Source organism: Amblyomma americanum, chromosome 3 (assembly GCF_052857255.1).
Source record: "Amblyomma americanum isolate KBUSLIRL-KWMA chromosome 3, ASM5285725v1, whole genome shotgun sequence".
Classification (NCBI taxonomy): domain Eukaryota; kingdom Metazoa; phylum Arthropoda; class Arachnida; order Ixodida; family Ixodidae; genus Amblyomma; species Amblyomma americanum.
In genome coordinates this window covers 140,657,790-140,683,254 of record NC_135499.1, presented here as the reverse complement: position 1 = coordinate 140,683,254, position 25,465 = coordinate 140,657,790, and the positions used below count along the sequence as shown (strand labels likewise).

Here is a 25,465-nt window from a genome sequence, read left to right as displayed (position 1 = left end):
TGTGGAGAGTGAAGGTAGGCGAATTGGTTGATGGATGGCGCCTCTGGAGGGTGAAGGTGGGCAGAGGTGGTTGGTGGATGGCACCTCTGGAGGGCGAAGGTGGTTGGTGGATGGCGCCTCTGGAAGGTGAAGGTGGGCAGGGGTGGTTGGTGGATGGCGCCTCTGGAGGGTGAAGGTGGTTGGTGGATGGCACCTCTGGAGGGTGAAGGTGGGCAGAGGTGGTTAATGGATGGCGCCTCTGGAGGGTGGAGGGATGAAGTAGTTGGTGGATCGCGCCTCTGGAGGGTGTAGACTAAACACTCCGAGGCTACATACAGACCGACGCCGGCACCTTCGCACTCTGACACTGGTACTACTTTTACAGTAAAAGCTTTTATTAGAAACTGAGGTTGGAGGGAGTCGAATTCTTAAGCTACAGATGCCGCTAGCCAATGCGGAGTGCAGTCATGCCAACGCCCTACATCCCCGATACATGATACTGATACATGCGATGTTCCCTTCCGCGGCAGAGTGTCGTGAGCCAAAAAATGAGCAGCTTGGCTAGTATGAGATGAGTAACGCTGCTGTGTCAGCGCAGATGGCTTAGCAATAAAAAGTGTGGCGTTCAAGAGTGTCTTCAACGGCACTACTACTTCTTGCGCGCAGCTTTTAGCACCTGTGTGCGTCACGTCGATAGCTCCTGCACCAGAGCCGGAAAATCATGAGACAACGAAGCTAAAGACTGCTGCGCTTTCCTCGACTACAGCTGCTCGCTAAAGCTGTTACGAGTCGTTCTCGAATGCTGCGCGAGATTGTTTCAAAACCAGTCGCAGGTACCCACGCCAACCAAAAATCAGGGCACTGCCACGAAAAAAAAATGATGCAGCTGATATTACTCCATTTCAAAATGGCAGTTGTATGGACAACCCCGTTTCCTGGGTTAAACGGCTTCGACGTCGTAATATGTCGTAACTCAAAACCATGGCTTTCACCCATGACCATTAAACTGTTTCCCCCGGTGGGCTGAGGCTTAAATTAGCACCACATACTTGCCGTATTTTTTGTGCTGTAAGTTCCTCCCGTTAGCCATACAATTTTCAGTGAGCAGCGCGACAACGTGCTTTGTAAAAACAGTCGGGCTCAGCGAGACCCACATTACGTCGGCGGCGACAGTACAGCGGTTGATGAATGCGTAGTGATGCAAACCACCACACTCGTAGGCGCACTGAAGCGAGCCATTCTCTTTTGGTTGGCAGCTAAATGCATAACTTTCTTGAGCCGCGGGCTTCCACTGCTTCGCGAAGTGAGCTATACCAACCACTCATATATGCTGTTGGTATAGCTCACGTCTCGTAAGTAGTCGTGGCGAAGTTTCTTAGCTGTGCAGCCTAAGAAAGCTGCGCAGAGTAGCTCCTCTACATTTAAGACAAAACTGCTAACCACTTATGTGCTGTTTGCAAGGATTGCCACCGAAAATCGGGAAACGAAAGGATACGAGCTATACACGAAAGAGCCTCCGCGGGCAATATACAGATGGGCATTGCACGAGATTTTTGCCTCGCCGGCACGACTTAACGAGTCGAGTGTGTCATGACGACAAAAATAAAAATGTGAAGATTATCTGTTAGCCTCCTTTTTCCCGAGCAATAACTGGGTGATAAGAGTTAAAGAAGCTCTAGTTAATGGATGTACAGCACTTCTCAGAAATGTATATATGTCATATCGGATTTGCTGCAACACTGTGGCAGCAGAGCAACAGCACAGAATTGAAAAAAAAAAACGAAATGTGAAAAATGCTGAGAATTCGGCTACGAATTGAATGCTCGTAGAAGCACTCCTAGAACACCTAGCTGGGCTCCGGTGGTGTGAGGAGGATGACCCTCGAGGTGTACGTTTCTGACAGAGGCTGTACATCGGAAATGATTTCTTGCGCACGAGGCAACAGGTGTGAGCTAGTGAGCTACAGAGGCGCGTCTGGCGGGACACGTGGCTGGCTAGTTTCGTTACCGGTTCTTCTAACGAGCGCAAGGCAGCGCGACACAAGACGACACGCCAAAGACAGCACTCACGAACGACGACCACTCGAAGCGACAAATGCAGCGAGTCCCCTTCGAGCGCCCCGGGTGCAGGGAGCCATCAACGTGCGCGGTATAGTGATACGCGTTCCACGAAGCTTCAGTTTCACTTTCGATCGTCATCGCTGTCATCGCTGCAGAGCTGCGCAAAGCGTAACAACGTCTCCTGCTGCCACCTGTCGAGAGCCGCTCAAGGCCATCGTTGCTCAAGGCGGGCGCGTAAAACACGGAAGTTAACTAATCGATTGGCGCGTCGCTGTCGAGGGGGCAAAGGGCTCATTCTGGCAGGCCGCCGTGCCTAGAATCCCGCGTCATATTGACGCAGGCGAAGTTACAACGGATCCGGGTTATGCAGACAGGCGCGCGGGGAGGGTGGTTTGACGTCACGTGCATCCCGACATGCGCGTAGAGGCTCTCGTATGACACACTATACTGTGCAGAGCTGGTTGTTATGTTATACCAACTGCAAGGCGCCGCTTCTAGACCCAGCTCCTTCTGCGTGGCTGTCCAAATGCGAGTGTAAACCCATCGTCAACTAGTGCTGTCATCTGCCGTCTGTTGGCCAAGTTGAGAGCGCCACGTTAACGGGTCTGTTTTGCAGTGTTTCTTCGGGCTGATATTGGTGGCATATGCTGCATGTTGCATTTTCAGATTGTCGCGGTTTATCGGAATTCAACTCAACAGACGCGCTGCTTTCCGCCGCGCCTCGATACACTAGACGCTCAGTTTGTGGATAACCCGCTTTAAGCACTTGCGCCAAGTTTCTGCCAATTACTTTGGTTCTCGAGTATTGCAAAAAACTGCGCGTGCATCGTGAACGGAGTATAAGCGCGAAATCTGAATCATGTTGGTAGAAAACTCCCATCACTGCGTGAGCACTTACAACCGCACAAGTGACCCGACCAGCTCTGTTCTCTAAACCCTTACGCAGCCTCTTCGCGCGGCCCTGGTACTCGAGTGCATTGCTGGAACAGTCCGTTGCCTTGAACATCCGCAGCCTGCGTCGACTAGACGTGGTAAGTCCCATCCCCTTTGTCAATGAAGTGATGGCTGTGGTGCCAATGTCTCAGGCAGTTCTAGCCGTGTGGTGTCGGGCATTTCGCAAAGCAAAGACGTGTACGCAAGCGCACTCGTCCCTGCTTGCGCTGAATTCCCTGACACCATGATACGTCCTATAAATGGCCAGCTGTTCTGCGGCTAGACTTCCCAGTCAGCAACCACGCGTGGTGTTGCTCAGCACAAAAGTGTTCTGATGGTGTCAAATGCTGTAAGGTAAAATGCCGCGTGTGCTGGAAAAGTCGAATTGATATCAAACGTTGTTGGTTGCGGCGCAGATAAACGCGTTATTAATAATTCGGTAGCACTTCCAAAACAGATGTTACCTAATCCCATAAGAAAAGTGGAACATGCGATGCTTAAAGTATCATTCTTAATTTGCATTCCCTCGCGCATTTCGATGATGCTAGTGTTCGTGCATTCCTTTTTTTTTCGTGTGAAGGTAACTCTTTAGCACAAAATTTATTCATTTGTATGTGACTCGTACGTTACGTACTGCATATTCTCGAACCCAGCCAGCTGTGCTCTAGGCGAATTAAAACTAGCAGTGTCCGATATCGTGACGAAAGTGCCTCGCAGGATGCAATGGAGCGGCATCGGGCGAGCGCAGCAACCATCGAGGGCATCCGGGAGGTCGTGGAGACCAGCTTCCACAGTCAAAAGACGTCAGAGCAAGAGCACGAAAACGGCGATGACGTCACGAGGATCTACGCGTGCGCCACCATGTGGCACGAATCCAAAGACGAGATGCTCCAGCTTCTGAAATCGGTGCTCAGGTATGCCGCGGCTTTAGTTCGCTACATGCGAACTGTTCGCTATAGAGCGAAAACAGGGAGGGTGCTTTTTCTTGTAGCTGCAGAAGTTTTTTGGGGGGAACACAGCCAGAAATATATGAAGGCATGGTATAGTATGTGCATTTTAATGTCCGGAAGCTGCAAGGGGGGCTACGTGAGGCGCCATAGCGAATAAGTCCTCTCTAGCTTCTATAATAGATGCGTACACTTGTTTTTGTCTCTCTCTTTCGTCCAAATGCAGTCGCCGCTTCCGGGAATCGATCAAAAAAGTAATTTCTCTTAGTGGCTCCAGTGTACGTATGTGCGCGATTAGAAATCTGCAGAACACAGGAAGTTGTCAGGGAGCCAGCAAACACGTACTAAACACTGCGCCCTGATTGAAACTGAAAAGCCCCATGTGAGAAATATTCGTTGTCTGACACGTGCACGGCAGAAGAGCGATGCATAAACGTCGGTAATAAATCTCCTGGCACTTGTCGCAATGACGGGTTCACATGGCAAGCAAGTGAACATGTATCATACCATTCCAGTGGCTTGTTATTACCCGATATTTGCTTCCGGATTGAAACACGCACGCGCACACACTGAGACAGCTGCTCGCGGCACCAAATGCTCAAATTACACGCAGCAGATAACGGTCGTAAAAGCTTGAGGATGGAATTTGCTTATCTATTTTTCATTGAATCTATTGATAAGAAAGGAAGCTCGGAATATTCACGGCTATTGTAGACACCCCCTGTTACCCAAAATTTAGGCTTGCTAATGTGCGCCATATACTACAGCAGTAGCGTTAGGTTCGAGTGGTAAACTAATAACAGCAACTTTCGGATTTCAGTGCACATCTATTCGGGCCGGAGGCTCACGAGTATTGTCGGGCATTACTTTGTAATGACACTAGATCTATCGTCGTTTTTGAGTCAAAAGCAGGAATTCGTGCTCTATCTGCACTAATAGCCGTGACTCGCTGACTAACTTGGTACAGTTTCGATTAGGGCGTTAAAACTTGGAGATGAGGTTGTACATGCTGATACGTGCTAAGTCCCCCATAGCGCCATCTGGTACTGCTAAGAATGAATACACACAAAAAAAAACTAAATTAACGACTCGCTCCTCCAGCAACTTCTTGAATTTGTTTAAAAAGACTGTTTTTGTACAGAAATGGTGTCAGTTGAGGTTGTTGTAAGCTACTGATGGAGTAAGCCTTGCAATTATTCTTACCGGAAATTGCTCCACTGTAGCGACTCTTAAATATTATTTAAATGCAAGAGTTTGAACACAGATTTGTGACCTAGCTAGATAAAAGCTCCGGTTTTGTTGAAAACAGTCTCGTTGTGATTAGAATGCGGCACTCTATCGACACAGCTAGGCAACTTCAATTTCTCCTCAGTGTCCCTTCAAACGGACCGTGATGCGTAAGCGATAATGAGCGTCTTGTATGTGTAACGGGTTTACTTTGTCGTGTCATTCACTGACAACTCAAATTTCAGTGAATCGCATGACGTCATATGACCGATGACAAAATCACTGATTGTGGTCAAGTGACAGTGGCCTCATTCCGTGCGAACGACCCGATCACCGCGCAAGTCTAAAAGCTGATGGTGTTAAAAAAAAAAACGGAGTTCGAAAAATTGAGAAAGGGAACCAGCAGATACTCCTCGAAGTGAATGACGCTTCCGAAGATGTCAATAAAGCTCTGGGGCGACACATTTTCATACAGAGTGCATACATGACGACTGCTGCAAAGGCTTTTCACAGCGAAGCAGTCCTCCATTCGCGTGACCACGATGCCGGTGGCGGCGTAGCGTAGAATACGAACTCAGAGAGGCCGTTCGCGGGCCAACAATCATGCTGCTAGCTGCGTGCGGACGGTTGCCCGCCGCCGGCGACCGCCTTATAAGCAGTGCCGATCGTTTCCCGTTCCACAGGATGGACAGCGACCAGAGCGCACGGCGGCTCTCAAGGCTGCACCTGGGCATAAAGGACAAGCTCTATTACGTCTTCGAAAGTGAGTTCCAACGGCCGGGGGCGGTGCACGCCCACCGTGCAGTGCGCGGTCCACGCTGTGGGACACGACGCAAGAATGAGCTCTTGAGCCGCTGAACGCATGCAGAGTAATAGTTCGGGCAGATGGAGCGTGCGGTCGATTAAAACCGGGCCACAACGTGCCGCTGGACGAGTTGATGTATAGCTTGCACAATTGATGCCGCAGCATAATACAAATAAAAACACGAGGCAAAGTGCTGGTATACGTTTGACATGGCTTTGCCGTCTCCTCCTATGCTTTGTGACGTCGTTATCTAAAAAAATGAAGTTTAGGAGCTCTTGAGGGAAATCGAGCATCATTTCTTTCACTCCCTCCTTTATCCCTTCCCTTACGGCGCGGTTCAGGTGTCCAAAGATATATGAGACAGATACTGCGCCATTTCCTTTCCCCAAAAACCAATTATTATTATTATTATTACATTATGCATACGAATGGACGCAGGCTTGATTTTTTTTTGCTCGGTGCTAAGACATGGCTATAGAATGGAAGGAAAGAGTTAATTTTTTTTTCATTAGTGCTAGCGTGCAGAGCATCTCAAAATGATTAACGGACTGTGTGCACGTCCAAAATCCTCAGGTGGTCGAAATTACTCAGGAGCCCCCATTACGGCACCTCTTTCTTCCTTTCTTATTTCACTCCCTCCTTTATCCCTTCCCTTACGGCGTGGTTCGGGTGCCCACCGAGATAAGTGAGACAGTTACTGCGTCATTTCCTTCCCCCCCCCCCCCCCACACACACACACACACAAAAAACAATTTTCATTTTTCAAGCTTGAAAATTCCCGACCACCGTTCACTGCATGAAATGTTGAGATAGCTTTAAAAAATAAATTTCTGGCTCAATGGCACATCTACCTTTGATGCATTAGTCTGTCTCCGCACATATTGTCAGCGATGCAGTGACGACGTCGAAGATCCTGCTCCCGGTTGAAATTCATTATATTTTTCTCCGTGCTTAAAGCGTTCTTTTCACGATGAAGATCCGGACGTTCGCGGTCAGCCTAGGACAAGACACGTTCGGGACCACATTGCTCCGCACGACAGTCTTCTCGCCACTCCACTAAATTGGCGCGCTCGCGAGCAGGCTCAAATAAGTCCGCCAGACAATTCGTGGGTATTTGTATCGATGGCTTGCAACATTGTGAATTCGGTGACATATTGTCAAAACTTTAATAATTGATTTTGGGGGAAAGAAATGGCGCAGTATCTGTCTCATATATCGTTGGACACCTGAACCGCGCCGTAAGGGAAGGAATAGAGGGGTGAAAGAAGAAAGGAAGAAAGAGGGGCCGTAGTGGAGGGCTCCGGAATAATTTCGACCACCTGGGGATCTTTAACGTGCACTGACATCGCACAACACACGGGCGCCTTAGCGTTTCGCGTTCACACTCTAGATGGCTGCGTCATTCGAATGAAGCTTGTGCCAACTCGGTACATACAGGATCGCAATCCAATGTGTTTTGGCGTCGCCAGAATAGGACATGATTAAAATCAAAGGTAGTTTAAAGCCGTTTTTCCGCTGAGCATCTGAAGAAAACCTGTCAAAAATACAAAATGTTTTGTAGTTCTGTGGTAGCAACAGATTTCTCAGTTGTCCTGTAGTATTTTTCCGTAGTACTTTGCAGTACTACAGATGATTTATGGTATATGGGGGTTTAACGTTCCAAAGGGACGCCGTAGTGGAGGGCTCCGGAAATTTCCAACACCTGGGGCTCTCTAACGTGCACTGACGTCGCACAGTACATGGACCTCTGGACAGTACTACGGAACCAAACATTGAAAATCAATCAATACAATCAAGAACATTACGGAAAATTTGTCGTGACGACAGAAACTTTTTTGTAGCCTGTAGTTCTGTAGTACTTTTCTGTAGTAACTGCACAAAATTATGTTGTTACTACAGGCTTTCGGTTACATACATTACCGAAAATCTGTTGTGACGACAGAAACGTTTCTGTTGTGTTTTTGGACTGGGTAGTACCTCGGCAAATAGCACATGAGAGAAAGCGATCGTGTGCAGTTGGGGTGTCCTACTCAGAAGAATACAAAGCACCAGAGGTTGAACTATACGACGAAAAAAAAAAAGTTTATCGTTTCTTTCTTTTCTCAGCTCACATAATTTTTGACGACGCCTTCAAAGACGGCCAAGACTCATCGGGCCGAAAAGGTCGCGTGCTCAACGACTACGTCCATGTTCTCATCGAAACGGTGAATGAAGCTGCTTGGTGAGTGTTCAACACGACTCTACAACTGATTAGACCGCAAGAGAAAAGGGCTGCCGGCCGGACGTCTTGTTTCAATAACAGCCCGCAAGCGTAACCACTATTAATGTTCTTGAGCGGACAATGTTCTTGAGTAGGCAATACAAAGTTGACACCATCGTACTTTTCTAACAAGGTCAGTTTTTACCTTCATGTCATCGATATGGTCACATGAGCTGTGATTCGTTTTGCATTCTTCTTTTTTAACTTTAGTTCCCACTGTACTGTTCGCAATCTCCGAAAGTTATCAATGCTTCACTCAGCGTGGAATCATATACGGAATCGACTTAAATGCTTCTCACTTAGCGGTCATAAGTACGCTAATCTCAATTTAATAGACCAAAAATAATTCGATGCACCCGAAAGGTCTTTTCTACGCGCTGGGGTGTGCTAAGGAACCACTCGTCCAGGGTTTGTTTTCTCCGTGCAGCATCTGCAAGGAAGCATTCGGTCAATTTTCCTTGCATTTGTTAACGTCATAAAGCGGGGACCAGCGCGGCAACGGTCTGACAGAGCATTATGCTAACCGGGCCAAGTTAAAACCCTTTGACATTTGTAACCGTTGTTCTTTAACCCCGACACTAAAATAAGAGGCAGGCGTTTCTATGGCAAAATGGCTCCACACTGACGGCAGTGCACATTCTAAAGCTTTGTTCGGCCAGACGATGACAGCGCTATGTGAACAGCTGGTAGCTCAAGCAGACGCCAGCTATCGGTGTGCGAGACTGAAGCAGCAGCATAAAAGCGGGGACGACGGCGCGACAGTCCCACGCCGGTTCGCCCGCACCCCCCGCGTCGGCGCTGGGGCGGCCGGGGTGAAGCGAAGCGCTCGGCAGCAGTGCAGACGAGACTGCATGCTCCGTCTCCGCTTCCTCCTCTCCCTCGTGCCCCGGTAAAACTAAAAAGCAAAGTTATCCCAGATGGCCGCTCTCGCATGCAGCGCTCGAGGGTCGTCGCTAATTAGTCGCTAATAGCGCACGGTGCTGAAGCAGTTGTATACAGTATAGTGCCTCGTTCAGTGAGGATGCGTTGGGCGTTCAGTCGTGTTCTGAAGGCTTGTTCGTTTCGTTTGCCGCTTAGGAACGCACATACTTGATTCTTTTGAATTTGCGATGTCTTACATATTTCAAAGTTGCTTATTTCTCCTCTTTCGTCTTCATGAATCTTCATTCGTGCCACTGTTACTGCTATCCCCGTGCACTGTTTGGCCTGACTACTACAATGTCGGCGAAGCAGCTTAGCTTTGGGCCTGTATAGCATATGCGAATGGCGTGTAGTGAAATCTCGGCAGGGGATTCGCATTTTGTTGAATGATAAAAATAAGAAAAAAAAGTGGTAGGGTTTTAACGAAGTTAAACCGAGTAGACGTGTGAAAGCGACCCTTATTTGAAAGGCGCAAAAGGTGCTGAGGTCACGCTCAAGGTTACTGTCTCATTGGCTACAGCTTCCGCGACGCTCTTTCTACCTTACCCGAGTTTCCTTCCGTTGGATGTAGCTTGCGCGATGCTGTTCCGAACTAACCCGAACTTACCCGAGTAACTCCGAGTCGTCACGAAAGATTTTTGGTTGGAGCCGTTTTAAGTAGTTCTTTCGCCCTAGAAATAATGCTCAGCGTTTACACGAGTGGTGAAACGGCCAGGAAACTGCGAAAAGCTGCTCTCGTTAGGCAAAATTCATTTTCTCGGCTATTGTCGCAAACGTATGTGTCTGGCGAGAAATTAATTCTAGGGATTATGAAATGAACTCAATTTGCTAGCAAAATCAATTTGGAAATGAACTCTTATCTGTAAGCAAACGAGGCCGTTGGCACGTCGAATTAACCTCGCTCGACCTCTCATTTTCTGATTAACTGCGCCTCGCTCTAGATGCTCGGATTAGTTCACTCAGGGAGGCCTAACTAAAATATTTCCGCGCACGAAACAATAGATGGCAGGCAAACAGGACAAACGAAGTAGTACAAGGAGCCTGATAGGGGGACGAATTTGTACGTACAGGTACCACACCCGTACACTTCCACTTTTTTCTTCAACGACGAGAGTTTGGAAAGTTGTGGAACTTTCCTCTGCATACCGTGTGAGAGCCGTGTTACAGCTGCCAGGCGAACATTATTATTCCCTCATATCGGCTGACTCGCTGCGCCTTCGCAGTGAAATGCATGAAACGGTATCATATTCATTTCTGCTCCACAGCTGTGGCCTAGTGGTTCGAGCATCCGCCTCGCATGCGGGAGTTGCGGGGTTCGATCCCCAGTGCTACCGGGTACCCACCGGTGAAAGTTTTCCCGTGGTCTGGTTCTCGCCTTTTCTGGAATGAAACTCTTTGGAAATGGGTCTTTGACCTCACCTTGTGCCATGACACTCTTTGGCCAAAGCTGCCCTTGCGCCGTAAAAAAAAAATCGTCGTATTTCCCCCTCCATTTCCCACCCGGTTGCCCCGAGCAGCAGCGTGTACGGACTGAATGACATCTGCCTGGGGCCTCCGCGCGTGCTGGACACGCCGTACGGTGGCCGCCTCGAGTGGACCATGCCGGGACGCAACGCGCTCGTGGTGCACCTCAAGGACCGTGCCCGCATCCGCAACAAGAAGCGCTGGTCGCAGGTCATGTACATGTACTACCTGCTCGGCCACCGGCTCGAGGCATCGGGGCTCGAGGCCAGACGCAGGGAGCTGCGCAAGCAAAACTCGTTCATCTTGGCCCTGGACGGCGACATCAGCTTCCGGCCGGAGGCCGTGCTCTACCTCCTGGACCACATGAAGAACAACCCGGCGCTCGGGGCAGCCTGCGGACGCATACATCCAGTCGGATCAGGTGAGCAGGCATTCTTGGTCGAACTCAATTTAGATATTTATAGGGTGCACCTAAAATAGGATCTTAGAATTGGTCGACACATCCTGCTCTTGTCGAAAGCTGAAGCGACCGGGAAACGAACAGCCCGTTCCTCGCTAAGAAAACGTGATGCAGCAGTTATGCTCCTGTTTCTGTATACACTCAACGGCTGATAGACATACGCAAAAAAAAAAAAGCGGAAACACCTTCACTCAGTGATCTCTGAGCACGCCAGAGCCAGAGACAGGTTAGGTTAATCTGGGGTAAGGAGGCGGTTTATCTTTGCGTCGCCATTTTTTCTAACCGAAATTTTGGCTTGTAGATTATTGTTTCGTGCCCTCGAGAGCATGTCCTGCTAATGACGGCCGTGCTCGTGCTATACCGGCGCCGTTTTAGCCTGTTATACTTGGTGGCACAGGCAGGGGCCTATTGGTTTACATTCTTTTTCTGGCTGCCCCACCATACTTTTTGTACCGGCGCCGTCCGTTCTGCCGTCAACGCAGGTCCCATGGTGTGGTACCAGAAGTTCGAGTACGCCGTGGGCCACTGGCTGCAGAAGGCCACCGAGCACGTGCTGGGCTGCGTGCTCTGCAGTCCCGGCTGCTTCTCCCTGTTCCGTAGCGAGGCCCTGATGGCCGACAACGTCCTCAAGACGTACTGCACCAAGTCTACGGAAGCCCTGCACTTCGTCCAGTACGACCAGGGTGCGTGTCAGCGCCGCTGCTTACCGGTCGCCACGCGGGTACCGAATTTGCACGCGTTGTTGTTGCAATGCAGGAGAGGACCGGTGGTTGTGCACGCTGTTGTTGAAGCAGGGCTACCAGGTCGAATACAGCGCTGCCTCGGACGCGTACACCCGCTGCCCCGAGTCGTTCGAGGAGTTCTTCACGCAGCGCCGCCGCTGGACGCCCTCGACCATGGCCAACATCATCGACATCCTGCTGAACGCGAGAAGGACGGCGCGCGTCAACAGCGGCATCTCGCTCTTCTACATGGCATACCAGGGGATGCTCATGGTGGGCACCATTCTCGGACCGGGCACCATCTTCCTCATGCTGGTCGGGGCCTTCGTCAACTGCTTCAACGTGTCCAACCTGACGGCGTTCACCTACAACGCAGTGCCGGTCGTCGCCTTCGTCGCCGTCTGCTTCCTCTGCTCGCAGAAGGTCCAGGTCAGGCCCGTCAGCTGCTTCGTGTACCACACCGATCATTTGGCACAAACTTTAAAACACACCCGTCCGCTTCAGTTAACACCTCTTCGCGTATAGTATTCGCATGACGTCGGGAGCACAAACCAAGATTTAAAGGGGCATCGATCAATAAATTAATACGGCGGCCGCGGTGGCTCTGTGGTTATGGAGCTCGGCTGCTGACCCGAAAGACGCGGGCTCGATCGCGGCCGCGGAGGTCGAATTTCGATGGAGGCGAAATTCTAGAGGCCCGTGTACTGTGCGATGTCAGTGCACGCTAAAGAACCCCAGGTGGTCGAAATTTCCGGAGCCCACCACTACGGCGTCCCTCATAGCCTGAGTCGCTTTGGGACGTTGTACCCCCATAAACCGTAAACCAATAAAATACACGTGATTTCATACGCAGCCTCAATTCTGGATGCCAGGTTTGGAGCGGTGTATATTGCGGACGAATTTATATTCGGCACAACTAGTATTAAGACAATTAGGTATCGGCGGCCAAACTTAAGAAAGCAGAACTTTTAATGTCGGTCTTGAGTCGTCGAGAATTTCGAAGGCACCAAATCCCAACTCTGAAGTAGAAAATAAACACATTACCTCGGAGGCACAATTATGTTCTTACATTGCCAATGAATCAACATAACCCCCAAAAAAGCAGGGTAACGGGACTTGATCCCACATTTGAACGATGCTTGCAGCAGTGAGAGAAATTCTGCTTTTACTTGCAACATTTCAAAAATGCAACATATTACTTCCGTTCAAAAATATATCTGAAAATTAGCTCCCCCCCCCCCCTCAAATGAATTTAGGAAGCCATTATCAACTAGTCCAACTAAACACGTTAACGTGAATACTGAAAATATACTCTTTATTTCTAACCACTAATTTACTTAGTAATTCTTCCTAACTAGTTTCCTCCGCTCCCTATAGGCTAATTTTAGGCTGAATCGAGCGCTAATCATCCTATTGTCCCTACATCTCGCCCTGACAAGCACCTCCACATCCTGCACGATGCCCGGATGGACGCACAATATGATGTACGTACACTTCACTTTTAGTTCGGACCGCTTTCCAAGTCCACTTGACCATCTAGAAGTATAAATTTTCCATGTCGATAGCAGAAAAGAGCGATAAAAAGCTAGGAAAAGTTTTAGCGTCAGGTTCCCATATTGCACTGCCCTCCATGGAATGCATAACTTTTTGAAAGATGTTTGCGATTATTTTCCTGCAAAATTCCAAGGCCAAAAAAAAAAAAAATCTCTTAAGCGATCCTCGGTGGATCGTTTGAATGCGTTCGCATTTTCTGTTGCTGCCGATTCCGTTGTATCTAATGCTCATATATGAGAAATTGGTCACTTTATAAGTTACACTCATAAATCACGGCGAGCCCTCGTACCCCTACTACTGGCGCAGTGGTGCATGCAGCGGTCAAGCGATGTGTCATTGCCCCGGCAGGTGGCTGTTTCAAACACAGCCACTGGTGGCGCTTGTGAGACTCAGGTTGCACTTCCTGAGAAACCTCTCGCGACGCTTCGCCTTGTACCGTGAGCGCTGTGACGGTAACGCGACCTTGTGATTTCATCAAAACCTGCCCACCGGACTGTGAGTCTACCATGGCAGTCGGAAGTTATATTAATGATTGACGGCGAGAGGTTTCTCGGCAAGAGCTGTCTGGGTCTAAAGTTAGTTATATCCGAGGTGGTAGTCGCCATTTCCGCTATAGCAGACACTGCCAACGCATTAAGAGGTTTAGTACAGCATGGCAGAAAAAAGATCGCGTACAGAAAAAAAAAAAATTCAGGTTCCACAAAATTTTTTTTTTCGTTCTGCGCGGATCCAAACTTGCAATTTTGCGAGATCTCAAAATGGAAGTTTTCCATTTCTTGTGATGTACGATTTTATCGAATAAAACTATAGAGTTTAAGTGCAAAATTGATACTCATGCCTTTGTATTAGCCCTTTTACCCATCACATGCCATGAGTTTCACCTAAGATTTTCTGCAATTTTTAAAAAACAGGCTTTTTGAGTTAGAAGAGCGCTTTTTTCGCCATAGCCCGGTCAGCGGTGTAGCACATCTTAATACAGCAGACTTGCTAACAGTATAGGATGGTTAAATCATATTAAGTAAACTTTTTAACTATTACCTTCAGTCCGCTGATTCACTGAGAGGAGCTTAGCGCGCCGTAAGAAATATTCATTTTAGAATTTCGAAAATGCAGTTACCCGCGGCGCTGTGGTCCAACAAATTCTGGTTACATCGCGCTTTCGAGAAGATTGAAGGCAAAGCAACCCCCCCAGTGCACGTAATTCGTCGAAAAACTTTCCTGTTATTGTGAATATGCGCTTTTAATTGTTGCCACCCCTTATGTAACACCCTTCTTTTGGGGCCTTTAAGGTAATAAAATGAAATGAAATGAAATAATCGAAACGTGCTGTGGGCTACATGCCCCTCAGTAAACAAGGAGACGCAGTAATATCTCAGAAGTTAACTACTCAAATTAGTTAACCAGCCTAGTACTTAGCATGCCTTGGCTGTATTCTGATTCGCTTCACCGCTGAATATGTAAGCCGGTACCTGTTTCTAACACGGAATAAATTGACCTGAAGTACTTGACCTGATCAATACATTGTAACCTATTCACTCTGGCCCTTTCAGATCCTGGTGGCCCAGGTGCTGTCGGCGGCCTACGCGCTGCTCATGGCAGCCGTGGTGGTGGGCACGGCGCTGCAAATCCGCGAGGACGGCATCGCCGCCCCCTCGTCCATCTTCTTCGTCGGCACCACGCTCGTGTTCGTCTTCGCCGCCCTGGTGCACCCGCAGGAGGTCGCGTGCCTGGTGCACGGCCTGCTCTACTTCGTCCTCGTGCCGGCCATGTACCTCATCCTGGCTCTCTACTCGGTCATCAACCTCAACGTCGTCTCCTGGGGAACCAGGTTCGTATGCTATTCCTACACACTGCCGCCAGTGGTGATCCGTATGCACGGCAGGGTCGCTGAATATGAAAGGGAACACGACAGCGCGTGACCGCCGCAATTGGCGGCGCCACACTCTAAGCACGAATACGCCTATATTGGAGTAAAGAAGGGGGTAAGCTGTACTCTAGCACTCTCTCTTTTTAATAAAAGGGGGAGGACAGCTTACTACCTTTTTATTCCTTTCTGTCTAGATTGCAGGTATACATGCGCGGAAAGAGCGGCCGGCCAAGCTTAAAGGGGCTCTGAAACGCCTTCCGAGGAGAGCACATTAACTCACTTAATCACTGCACTGCGTTGCCATGAAAACCAGAGCCAAATAATACTCCTCTACACGCAGCAGACGACCCACAATCGCGCGTCAAAGTTGGCGAGCCCTTCCCGGCGACTTTTGCATGCTCGCACCCTCCTCCGTCCCCCGCATCTGCGTAGACATGTTGAGAGGTGGCCATTGGTTAGATTCTTGCAGACGGCAGGCAGCTACCGTGGCCGCGGCCAATAAGCCGCTTATCACCGGCGGGTCGGTAAGCTCCGCTCCCAGATGGGGGGTCGGCGAAGGAGCCCTTACCTTCCAGCGTGCAAAAAGTGACGAGAGGAGAGGAAAAGGCGCGAAGACGGTGAAATTCAAATTTTAACTACAGGTAACTCAGCTTCTACAAAGCGCATTTAAAAAATCCTTGCTGGACACTATTCGTGAAGCGGCGTGCTTCAATATCCCAGGCATGCCGCAACTTTATTAGAGCCCCCTTCACAGCCTCTTTAATGCGCATGCGCCATTTTCGCCGGCTTTTGGCGCCAGCGCTTCGCGAAGCTCGGCGGCCACGCGCTTTCGTGTTCCCTTTCATGCTGAGCGACCATGTACAACCCCTGTCAAAGGCCAGCGGTTTTGTTGGTCTAAGATGCTTAGCGTGGCTCTTGAGTCACCTCAGGGTCTCTATATAAGCTGCGAGTTGATGGCGAGGATTTTTCTGACTCTATAGAGAGGATTCGAATTGCTGGCGATACGATATGAGCTTGTATCCGAGCGAACACGAAGCAGTCCCCAGCCTTGGTTTGCGTATTTTTGACGAAGAATGTACGTCGGTTTAGTTTCGACACTCCCGGTGTCTGAAGCCGCTGGAGGGGCCAGAAGCGTAACATGAGCTTCAAAGGCACGGTGCCGCGGTATAGGTATATACTACCCAGTTGCTGCCTTTTTGCACAGGTCGGGAGACAAGGCTTTGATGGTATCTGGTCAATATTCGATCGTGTAATTTAATCCAGCGTCTGTGTTTTGTGCCATTCAACTACAAAAAAAATGAGGCAAATGGCTGTTTGAGGAAAAAAACTGTGGATGAAATGGCAGTTCTCAGACCAAGACAACGTTGTTAACCGCAGGCTGGGTACAATAAGCTACAAGTGGACAGAAGTTCGAGGCCCCTCGTAACCGCTTCATCACGCATGAACGCAATTTCCTTCAGTTTGTGGGAAGCCTGCTAGATTCCCGCCGTGGCGTCTGCGCGGCATCCCGCGTCGCTCTCTTTCCCTTTCTCCGGCCTAGGGCGGCGGAGAGACGGCTGGTGGCTGATCGCTGTCATTCGGCCGCAGCTCCGCCCTCGGCTTCCCAAGGGCCTTTGCCATTGGTGACTTTTGGCGGGAATTCAGGACCCGTTTGGGGTGGTCGCGCGGCGCGCGACCGTCCGAGCGGGGCCCAGGGAGAGAGACCCCTCCGAGACAGCGTAAGGTGCGTACGTTACTGTTCGTCCGGGCCGGCCTCTGCCGTTCGGACCAGTTCATACTCGAGCTCGCCAGCGTGGGTCCTCGATTTGCCGCGGCTCGAGCCTGTCCAGGAGTCCAACGACCTCTGACAGGCGCACCTTGCGTTGACTGCCCACTCTCTCTCGCAAACGGCCCAACGGCCGACACGAGAGAGATCACAGCACTGCCGCGGGGACAATCTCCTGCAGCGGCGTGCTAGCGGCGCGCATTTCTCTTGTTGCCCCGAGCGCGCACCGGAGCCTTGCTCTGAGCGCGCCCCGGGACGGGGTGACTGTTAAGTGTGTGTATGTACCGCTGGAGGACGGCGTCAATAAACGTCTCCTTTGTGAACTTGGAGGCCTGTTTCTTGCGGCGAGCCGCTCTCCTCTCTGCAGAGGTTGAACGAGGCCGCAGCGGTGCCCCAGGGTGCGTGTGGTGACGGCTGATCGGGGCCCTTGGCTCGCGCGAAGCTCGAACCCGCGGTGGGTAGTGGCCTGTGCCTACTGAGAAACGCACAAGTTACAGCTACAAAATTCCAAGCAATAAGTGATCCCCACTGTGAAGCATATATGTCAGCCGTGACTCGCCACGTACGATGCAGACCTTCGATCAATTCTCACCGATTCAGACACATACCCGATCCAAACATGGCATAAAACGAAAATTAGTACTACATTCCACCTCTGTACGAAATTTGAGCGCCAACAAGCCAGTAGCGTCGCAGTATAGTGCATCGAGCAAAACTTCTTTCCTTATTCCAATCACAGGTCCAGAGCAGAGCCATGTATCCGTGAAGGGGCGCAAAATCCGTATCGGCCGATAAGAACTGCAGATTTGAATCCTAATCGACCATCGAAGCAGGCTTTTCTGTTCGCGAAGCAAAAAAAAAAACGTGCTGCGGATTGCCGACTAGAATACGCCATTAATATACAACCGACTCTAATAGCGTAAGCGTTGTGATGCGATGACGTATACAATCCCGCAGGGAGACGTCCGCTCCCAACACCGTGCAAGCGGACCAGTCCCCGTCGGGCCAACGTAGAGCGGCGACCTCACTCGAGGCACTCGCATCCTGTCGCATCGGCGACCTCGTCACTTGCCTGTGGTGCACAAAGTCCCAGAGGGGTGCCACGTCCAGGGACTTCTCCTTCAGAGTGTCCAGGGGCGACCACAAATCCGCTCGCGACAGCCTCCTCGAGCCCCTGCTGCCGGAGAGCGGGGCCAAGATGCCTGCCTTGAGCGAGGAGGAAGAAGAAGTGGAAGAGAGCTGCCGGCAGCCCGAGCTGAAACCCAGCGGGACAGCGCACTCAGGTTCGTGCTGCTAAGACGGCTGTCTTGTGTCTCCGATCGTCTCCAAAGGACGCTGCACAACAAACAAAGGAGCAAAAAGGGAGTAAGGCGTCCTCTAGCACTGCGCTAGACGACAGCTTACTGCCTTTTTACTCCCATATAGGCGTATTTGTGTTTGGAGTGTGCTCGCTTCTACGGAAAGATTACGCAGTCTTGCATGGGATTCCCGCCGCAATACTTTTGGCGGGGAGAAAAAGATGAAACATCGTAAGTGGTTCTGGTTGTTGGTGAAAAATTTGTGTGCAGGGCGTGCAACTGTTTCTTGGAGAACACCTTCGCTGCACTGCACAGAGTTGAGGGAGGGGAGTTAAAGAGATAGAATAGAGGACGGGTCCGGCGGCGGAAAGGGCGGCAAGTGCACGGCAGAATGCGGCACGAAAAGCGTGCAGCTCTCTGCGACGCGTTGTCTGCTTCTTTGACGACGGAAGCGAATGATCTTTCAGCGTGAAATAAGAGGCTCAGGGTAAGCGTGTAAACAATGTTAACAAAAATCACGCTTGGTGCGTGGAATTCCTTAAAATGTATAGGCAACGAAGTTACGAAGTAAGCTTTGAAGATAATCGCCCCAGTTTGAGCCCGTCCTTACCTTAGTGGCATCTTCATGTGGAGCCACGCAAGCGTACACGGCAGACAGATGGGCAGGCTGGCGCAGATTAAAACGAACATGTCTGTTAGGTGAACTTGTGACCACTGAGTCGCTGAGGGCAACTCGGCGGCGGCAATAGCTCGTTTGGCCGCCGCCGGAATTGGGTTGCCAGGTGGCTGTTGGCCGCGATCTATAAATACATGTCTGCGAACTCTCCAGATAACGAGCTTACATCGCAAAGATCGAAGCCATGCATGACTGGAATTTTGATAATCTAGGCGCGTCGAGATGACGTAAGCTATATAACTGGCGAGCGAGGAGAGCAAGAAGCGATAAGGCCGTGCGCCAGGTGATAAGCAGAGAACGCTCTTTAAAAAGTATACTCGTAAAGAGCCTGTCTCGCCTGCAGCGTACGCGAAAAGTATACTTTCTAGGGAGACAAGATTTCTGCGTTTTCAGCTAGCAAATATCTTGTTTCGAACAACATACGGAACCCATGTAGTTCGCTTGTTCGAAAATTTGCCAGAGCAGACGTAATGCCCATGGGCTGCACCGTAAAGATATGACTAAGTTACCTAAACAAATCAAACGTACTTGGTATCTATACAGACTAAAAAAAGATGCAACTGTACTCGACGAAATGCACCTATTTAGGTCGCGAGTGTATGCCGAATGAACACCGGAGGAAAGAATTATGCAGTAACGGCAGCGAATTTTGTGAAATGTCGGCCGGCAGCGACAATGTTCTTCGGTCAAGGTACCCACCATCAAATTAGTTCACCTAGTTACGAAGTCAAGGAAAAAAAGCGCCATGGCCACCACAAAGTCTTGTACTATTCGAAGAAAGCGTTCACGTTCGATCCACATTTATTCTTTGGAACTTCCTCTTTCCAAACCAGCTGATAAGTACGCAGTCGACCTTCACGAGCCGTGGCACAACACGCGTCACGGTGGCTGCGTTGCGCTTGTATCAATGCTGCTCAGTCTCGGCAGGTAGCAGCCACACGGCTTTCCTTCCTCGAATGCGCGATAACTTCAGCCACAAGAAGTCCTTTCCAGCACAGATTCGAAGTCTTCCTGAGCAAGCAGCAAGTTCTAACGTGCAGTTGATGCATTCCAGCTAGTTTATGGCAGAACTAGTATTAGTAAAACACTTTATTTCAGGACACAAATCAAAATGAGCTTCCCCTGCCGCACTAGGTAAAGCTGATCCTCTTCACGAGAAGATGTAATCCGGTAGCGATTATCTTCGGACTCGTAGCTCTCCAGGACAAGTAGCAAATCTTCGACGAAGGAATTCGCGTAGTGTAAATGGCGCTTTCTCGAAATGTGAATCGATAGTTCCCGAGGTGCCTCGACATTTATCAGGAAACGGAAGCGATGGGCCGGACGGATGCGGGCGTCACGTTGTAGCTTCCCCCAGCGGTTCACAGTTAACGGCCCAAACGTGCAACGCGACAGTGGTACGGTTTTGGTTAGACGCTTCCGACACGTGTGTCTGATGTTGAAGGGTCAATCGCCGATGGGGCCTGGCAGGTGACGGCGCGGGCTGCCCCGATCGCGCATATTTCTCACGCGGCCTGACGGCTCCTCTGAAGGCGGCCGCACGCGCGAGCTGAGCGTTTCTGAACGTGACCGCGAGCAGGTGTCCCGGCGCGGAACGCGAACAAAGAAAGCTGACGAACGACCCACTTGCAAAGGGGGTCGGAAGCGACGCCTTCGGGTTGGGCAAGCACCGTGCCACGCACAACACCCCCTCTTCCCTTTTCCTTTCACAACGTGCGGAGGAATCAAGAACACAAAAAACCCTCTTTCGGCAGCGTTTATTTTGCAAGGGAGCTAACAATGAAAGTCGCCGCGGTGGGCAGTGGTGGAGTAAAAAGCGCGGTGCCACCACAGCTGCGCGAAGGTGGTGTGGTGACAAGGCCGGTTGATAAGCAACGCACAACCTCGCTTTGCATCCAGCGGCCGTGGTGGTGATATCGCTGCCATTATGGCGAGTCCAGTATTGCTTCCAGACATCGAAGTCTTGCTTCAGATTAAATTTTAGAAGCTCTCTCTCTCCATTGTAGGGGGTCGGACAATCCTCGTGATTCAAATAGCGCCTCCCGATCAAACAGTTGGTAAACGTAGCTGACGTTTCTGTTTGCGACAGCAATGCAGTGCACGCGTGTATGAATCCCAATACCTTTACAGATATCGTCTCACAGCGGCCATCTTACTTTTGGAGCTTTATTTCACCAAACTAGCTGACAAGCACGCATCCGCGCGTCGTGATTTGACACCTTGTAAAAGACCCGAAGTTTAATTTTGACTGTCGAGCTCATAGCGTGTTCATCTTCTTGCAGAAGGACCACAATGCGCAATAGCGACATCCGAGTACACCATGTGGCGTTCGCACCCGGCGCTAAGGCATTGCAGCACCGTCGAGTTGGAAGCAGAAGAAAAGGGCTTTTGGAACACGCTCATCACGGAGTTCCTCCAGCCCGAGCAAGCAAACGACGCCTCCAAAGTCCACGAGCTGCAAGAGAAGTTGAACGCGCTGCGCAACAGCGTCGCTTCTACCGTGCTGTTCTGCAACGCCATGTACATTCTCGTCATCGTACTCCTTCAACACCACAGGGACAGCCTTTACATCACCTGGCCCCTGGCGGCCAACGTTAGCATAGGCTACGTTCCTGCGACGGAATTCGTCCAGTTCAACTACCACACCCAGCACCTCGAGCCCATCGGCGTGGTGTTCGTCGCCTTCTTCGCCTTCATCCTGCTCCTGCAGGTGTCTGGCATGATGGTCCATCGCTTTCACACTTTCTCCCACGTGCTGGCATCCATTTCGATCCTGGACTCCTCCGAGCCCCGAGCAAAAGACTCGTCTTACCTGTCCGTGGTCAAGGAACTCCAGACGCCAGAAAGCGTGGAAGACCTCCCTCCGCCGACCGCTGCTGGTGATGACGAAACGTGGCGAGGACCCAGGAGGGTGGACCTGGAATTCGTGCTCGGCCGCAGCCTGAGTATTCGTAGAGGCGAATCCAAACGTAAGTTGCGCCCTTCGTTGCAGCGTGACGAGTGCCAGTGTTGCCAACATAATTATATAGGGGAGTTTTTATTACATAAAGGGTATGATACCCCTTATGCAATCACAGGGGGTAATGATACCCATCATGTAACACCCCTGCGGGGGGTCTGTCAAGGGGTTTAGACACCGAAATTTGTCGCTATAAAAAGCCTGTTATGGGCTTCTTCTGTATATAAGGTCTTCCAGAGCAAAGTATTGGGCCTAGCAAATGCTTGAAAGATAAAATTTTAACTCCAAAGGGTCCTTAAATGCTCTTCCTCGCGATCTAGGCACATCGCTATAGCGATAAAGGTGCTCAGAGAACAAATAGAAGTTTGCAAAAAAAAAAAAAACGAAATACAGTTGTCGCCATCACGGGCCGATTTCGCAAGTAAAATGCGTGCGACGACACCGTTTTAAGACGCGGATCACAGAGGCTACGCTACACGGCCGTTCAGTCCAGAACTGAGGCAGCCCGCCTTTTTCGGGAAGGACGTCACGAGTTTGAATTGGCTGGCGGGAAGATTTTTAAATCAAAATTTCTCGGCGATTATTTCGTCTTTTGCTGACGGTCAAACGTCAACAAAGCCAGAAAGAGCCCCAGGATCAATTTTAACTGGGAACAATATTTAGCTTGAATTGTTCTCAATGTTCCTTCAATGACGTATGAGCTTCACGTGTATGTGTGAGATTTCACGTGTACGGCTGTTAAGTTCTTAAAATTGCCAGTAGTGGTGTGCATCAGACTACAGCTAATACGTGTTATCTAGCAGGCTGACTATCATCATCATCATCAGCCTGACTACGCCCACTGCAAGGCAAAGACCTCTCCCATGTCTCTCCAATGAACGCTCTCCTTTGCCAGCTGCAACCACCGTATCCTTGCAAGCTTCCTAATATCCTCCGCCCAACCAACTTTCTGCCGCCCCCTGCTACGCTTGCCTTCTCTAGGAATCCAGTGCTGGCTATAGGTAACATTAAATAGTTTTAACTATTAACAGTTAGGCTCCTCGTTTAGTGAGAGGTTTGTAGGCCCCTGTGGTTAATATCCATTTCAGGTTTTAGATTTTTGAAAATGCCATTCTCGTCGTGGCCGCACATGGGCGGAACCGAAACGGCGGACCGGAGAGAACGCCTTCATACAGCAGCGCGCCTGTCACGTGCTCTCTGCTCTTTGCCTGCACGTCAAACCCGGGCCGCTGTATGACGCGCTTGGCTTCTATCAGCATATCGCAGAACCCACCAAGTTTACCGAGCAGCATGTGTACGAGAGCAGACGACGCAGCAGTCTGTGCGTCACTTTTCGGACCCACGTGACCAGGGTTGCTGCTCTTCCATGCGTAGGACGTCATTGCACAGCCCGGAGCTCAGAAGCCGAAACCGAAGTCGCTCACTATAAATAACGTAATGAATTATTTATCGCGCATATATGAATCCCAAATTCGTCTATATTGCGTTCTGGAGCAACGCGCAAAGTCTGAAACAAACAACGCGCAAAGCAAAAATTTGATGCCTCCCCCCAAGTAAGGTAATAAACTGAACAGAACTGAATCACATCGATTCCAGCTCGCTTAATTAGAATTACTGTTTTTCTTTTTTCGAACTGACGCTTCATTGTCGGCAGCACTACTAATTCGAATTACTGTTTTGCTTCATTGTCGCCAGCACTACATGTGTCAGAAAGATAATTCGAACAAATTTTCGGTCGCCTCTTAGTTCGTTATCGCGATTCGAAGGTATATGTTCAGTAGGCTTGCTAAATGAACTCTTCAGGGCATTTTGAGGGAGAGAAAGTGTAGTTTAAACTTTCTTGCCAATTATTCGCAAGCATTCCAACTCCCTTGCAGGAACGTTCAGGACATTACCCGTGATAAGATTCTCCTTAGTATTGCAAATGTTGCTTGAACTCATTTTGCACATTTTTAAAGCATCCATGGTGCACCAGCTGGATTGCATTCTCCAAAAAGGGGTGATGTTATGACGTCCCTTCAAGCAATTTCTTCGCGAGGGCAACTCTACTTTCATTTTAAGCGTAATTTGTCGGACCCCTTCATATCTCCGGTTGTCGTAATCAAACTAATAAAGGTAACATATGTATTTGCAATTTAAGCTGACACTATAGCTACGCAACAGACCAGTCTGTCGTACAACAAGGTAGTCGTATGTTGTCCAACAGAAATTGTCGTATACAACAGAAGTTTCGGTTGACAGGATTTTGTTTTACAACAGGACATTCCGTTGTATTTTTCGATAGGGTTAGCAGCCGCGGTTGTGAAAATAATTCTTTTTTTTTTTACTCTTTCGCAGAACTTCCTGAAGAGGACGCGAGCACCCCGAAGCCCGGTTTGAGCCGACGGGATGTGACCGCTATGGTGCAACGTCATCTGAGCGACGCTGCGGTTTCTCGACGTGCAAGGAGAGCGGCAGATCGGTCTCTTTCGTTTTACAGCTGACAGGAACTGGGCTTGAGTGGTTGACGGGACGTCTGGTATGGAGAGAAGGCGTTAGCCGGATGAACATCGCAAACGTTGACGTGTCAGCGGATGCAGCACAGACTGCTTCCGGTACATCCGGAACCCGTGCACTTCGCCAGATCGACACATCTTTGTGCATTTGTTTGTGCACACCATTCTGCAGGTCGTCGAATAAAAGCACTCATGTCATTTTTCGCACCAACAGTGGTGTCAGAAACATATAAATGCATTGGAACTGTGGCGAAGTTGCAATCGCATGAAATCCCGGCTGTAATTAGCGTTCAACGGCGCGGGTGGTATTCTTGAGTGTAGTCGAGTCCACTTATAACGACAGTTTATGTGCCACGGAATACCCATTGTAGTAAACTATTACTGTAATTACCAGGTACACTAGTTGAGCGGGGAGTCCTTCCTTCTTTCGGACTCACCTACCATATATATATATATATATATATATATATATATATATATATATATATATATATATATATATATATATATATATATATATATATATATATATATATATATATATATATATATATATATATATATATATATATATATATATATATGTGTGTGTAATTACTAATTACCATATCACGCGGAAAAAAATATGACCTATCTCATAGTGATTCACAGGAAAATTGTTTAAATTTTCATATCCTAAGAGTAAAAAAAAATTAAGCTACGGTTCACAGCAGTCTAGCGGTTCACATCAGTCCAGTTCACATAGGTTAGCGGAAAACATTACCTAAAAAAATGTCTCGTAGAGGCTCGGTCATATTTGAGGCCTTCTGGTGTGACAGAAATTGCACAAGTTTCTTTTCTTTGCTTTCATTGCCATGGCCAGTGACATTTGCGACGATCGCCGCTTCAGTAACGTTTTCATTCGTCTGTACAGCATCGGCACGTGCAAGAATAGTTCCAGTCGCGAGGAGCTGCTCTCGATCACAATTTAGCCATAACCAAGGCTATGCGATCACTGTTTAAGCGAGAGTTTCTCAAGACAGCGTCAGTGACTGAATCCCGAGCGAACGTCGCTTTCCGACTCTTGACGGCGA

The 25,465-nt window shown here is 49.5% G+C and overlaps 1 protein-coding gene across 5 annotated transcripts in view; it reads left to right on the top strand.

The window, feature by feature from the left end:
- The window catches only part of LOC144125028 (chitin synthase chs-2-like), a 115,948-nt gene extending 91,345 nt beyond the window's left edge, over positions 1-24,603 (top strand). For all 5 annotated transcript variants that reach the window (XM_077658063.1, XM_077658064.1, XM_077658062.1 and 2 more), the window contains 11 exons: positions 2,986-3,070; positions 3,690-3,886; positions 5,830-5,909; positions 8,058-8,172; positions 10,650-11,017; positions 11,539-11,739; positions 11,813-12,207; positions 14,883-15,160; positions 17,922-18,247; positions 21,221-21,907; positions 24,235-24,603. In XM_077658063.1, the coding sequence (XP_077514189.1) occupies positions 2,986-3,070; positions 3,690-3,886; positions 5,830-5,909; positions 8,058-8,172; positions 10,650-11,017; positions 11,539-11,739; positions 11,813-12,207; positions 14,883-15,160; positions 17,922-18,247; positions 21,221-21,907; positions 24,235-24,380 (2,878 nt within the window). In that variant the 3' untranslated portion in view covers positions 24,381-24,603. The remainder of the gene's footprint in view (positions 1-2,985; positions 3,071-3,689; positions 3,887-5,829; positions 5,910-8,057; positions 8,173-10,649; positions 11,018-11,538; positions 11,740-11,812; positions 12,208-14,882; positions 15,161-17,921; positions 18,248-21,220; positions 21,908-24,234) is intronic.
- Positions 24,604-25,465: the final 862 nt, after the last annotated feature.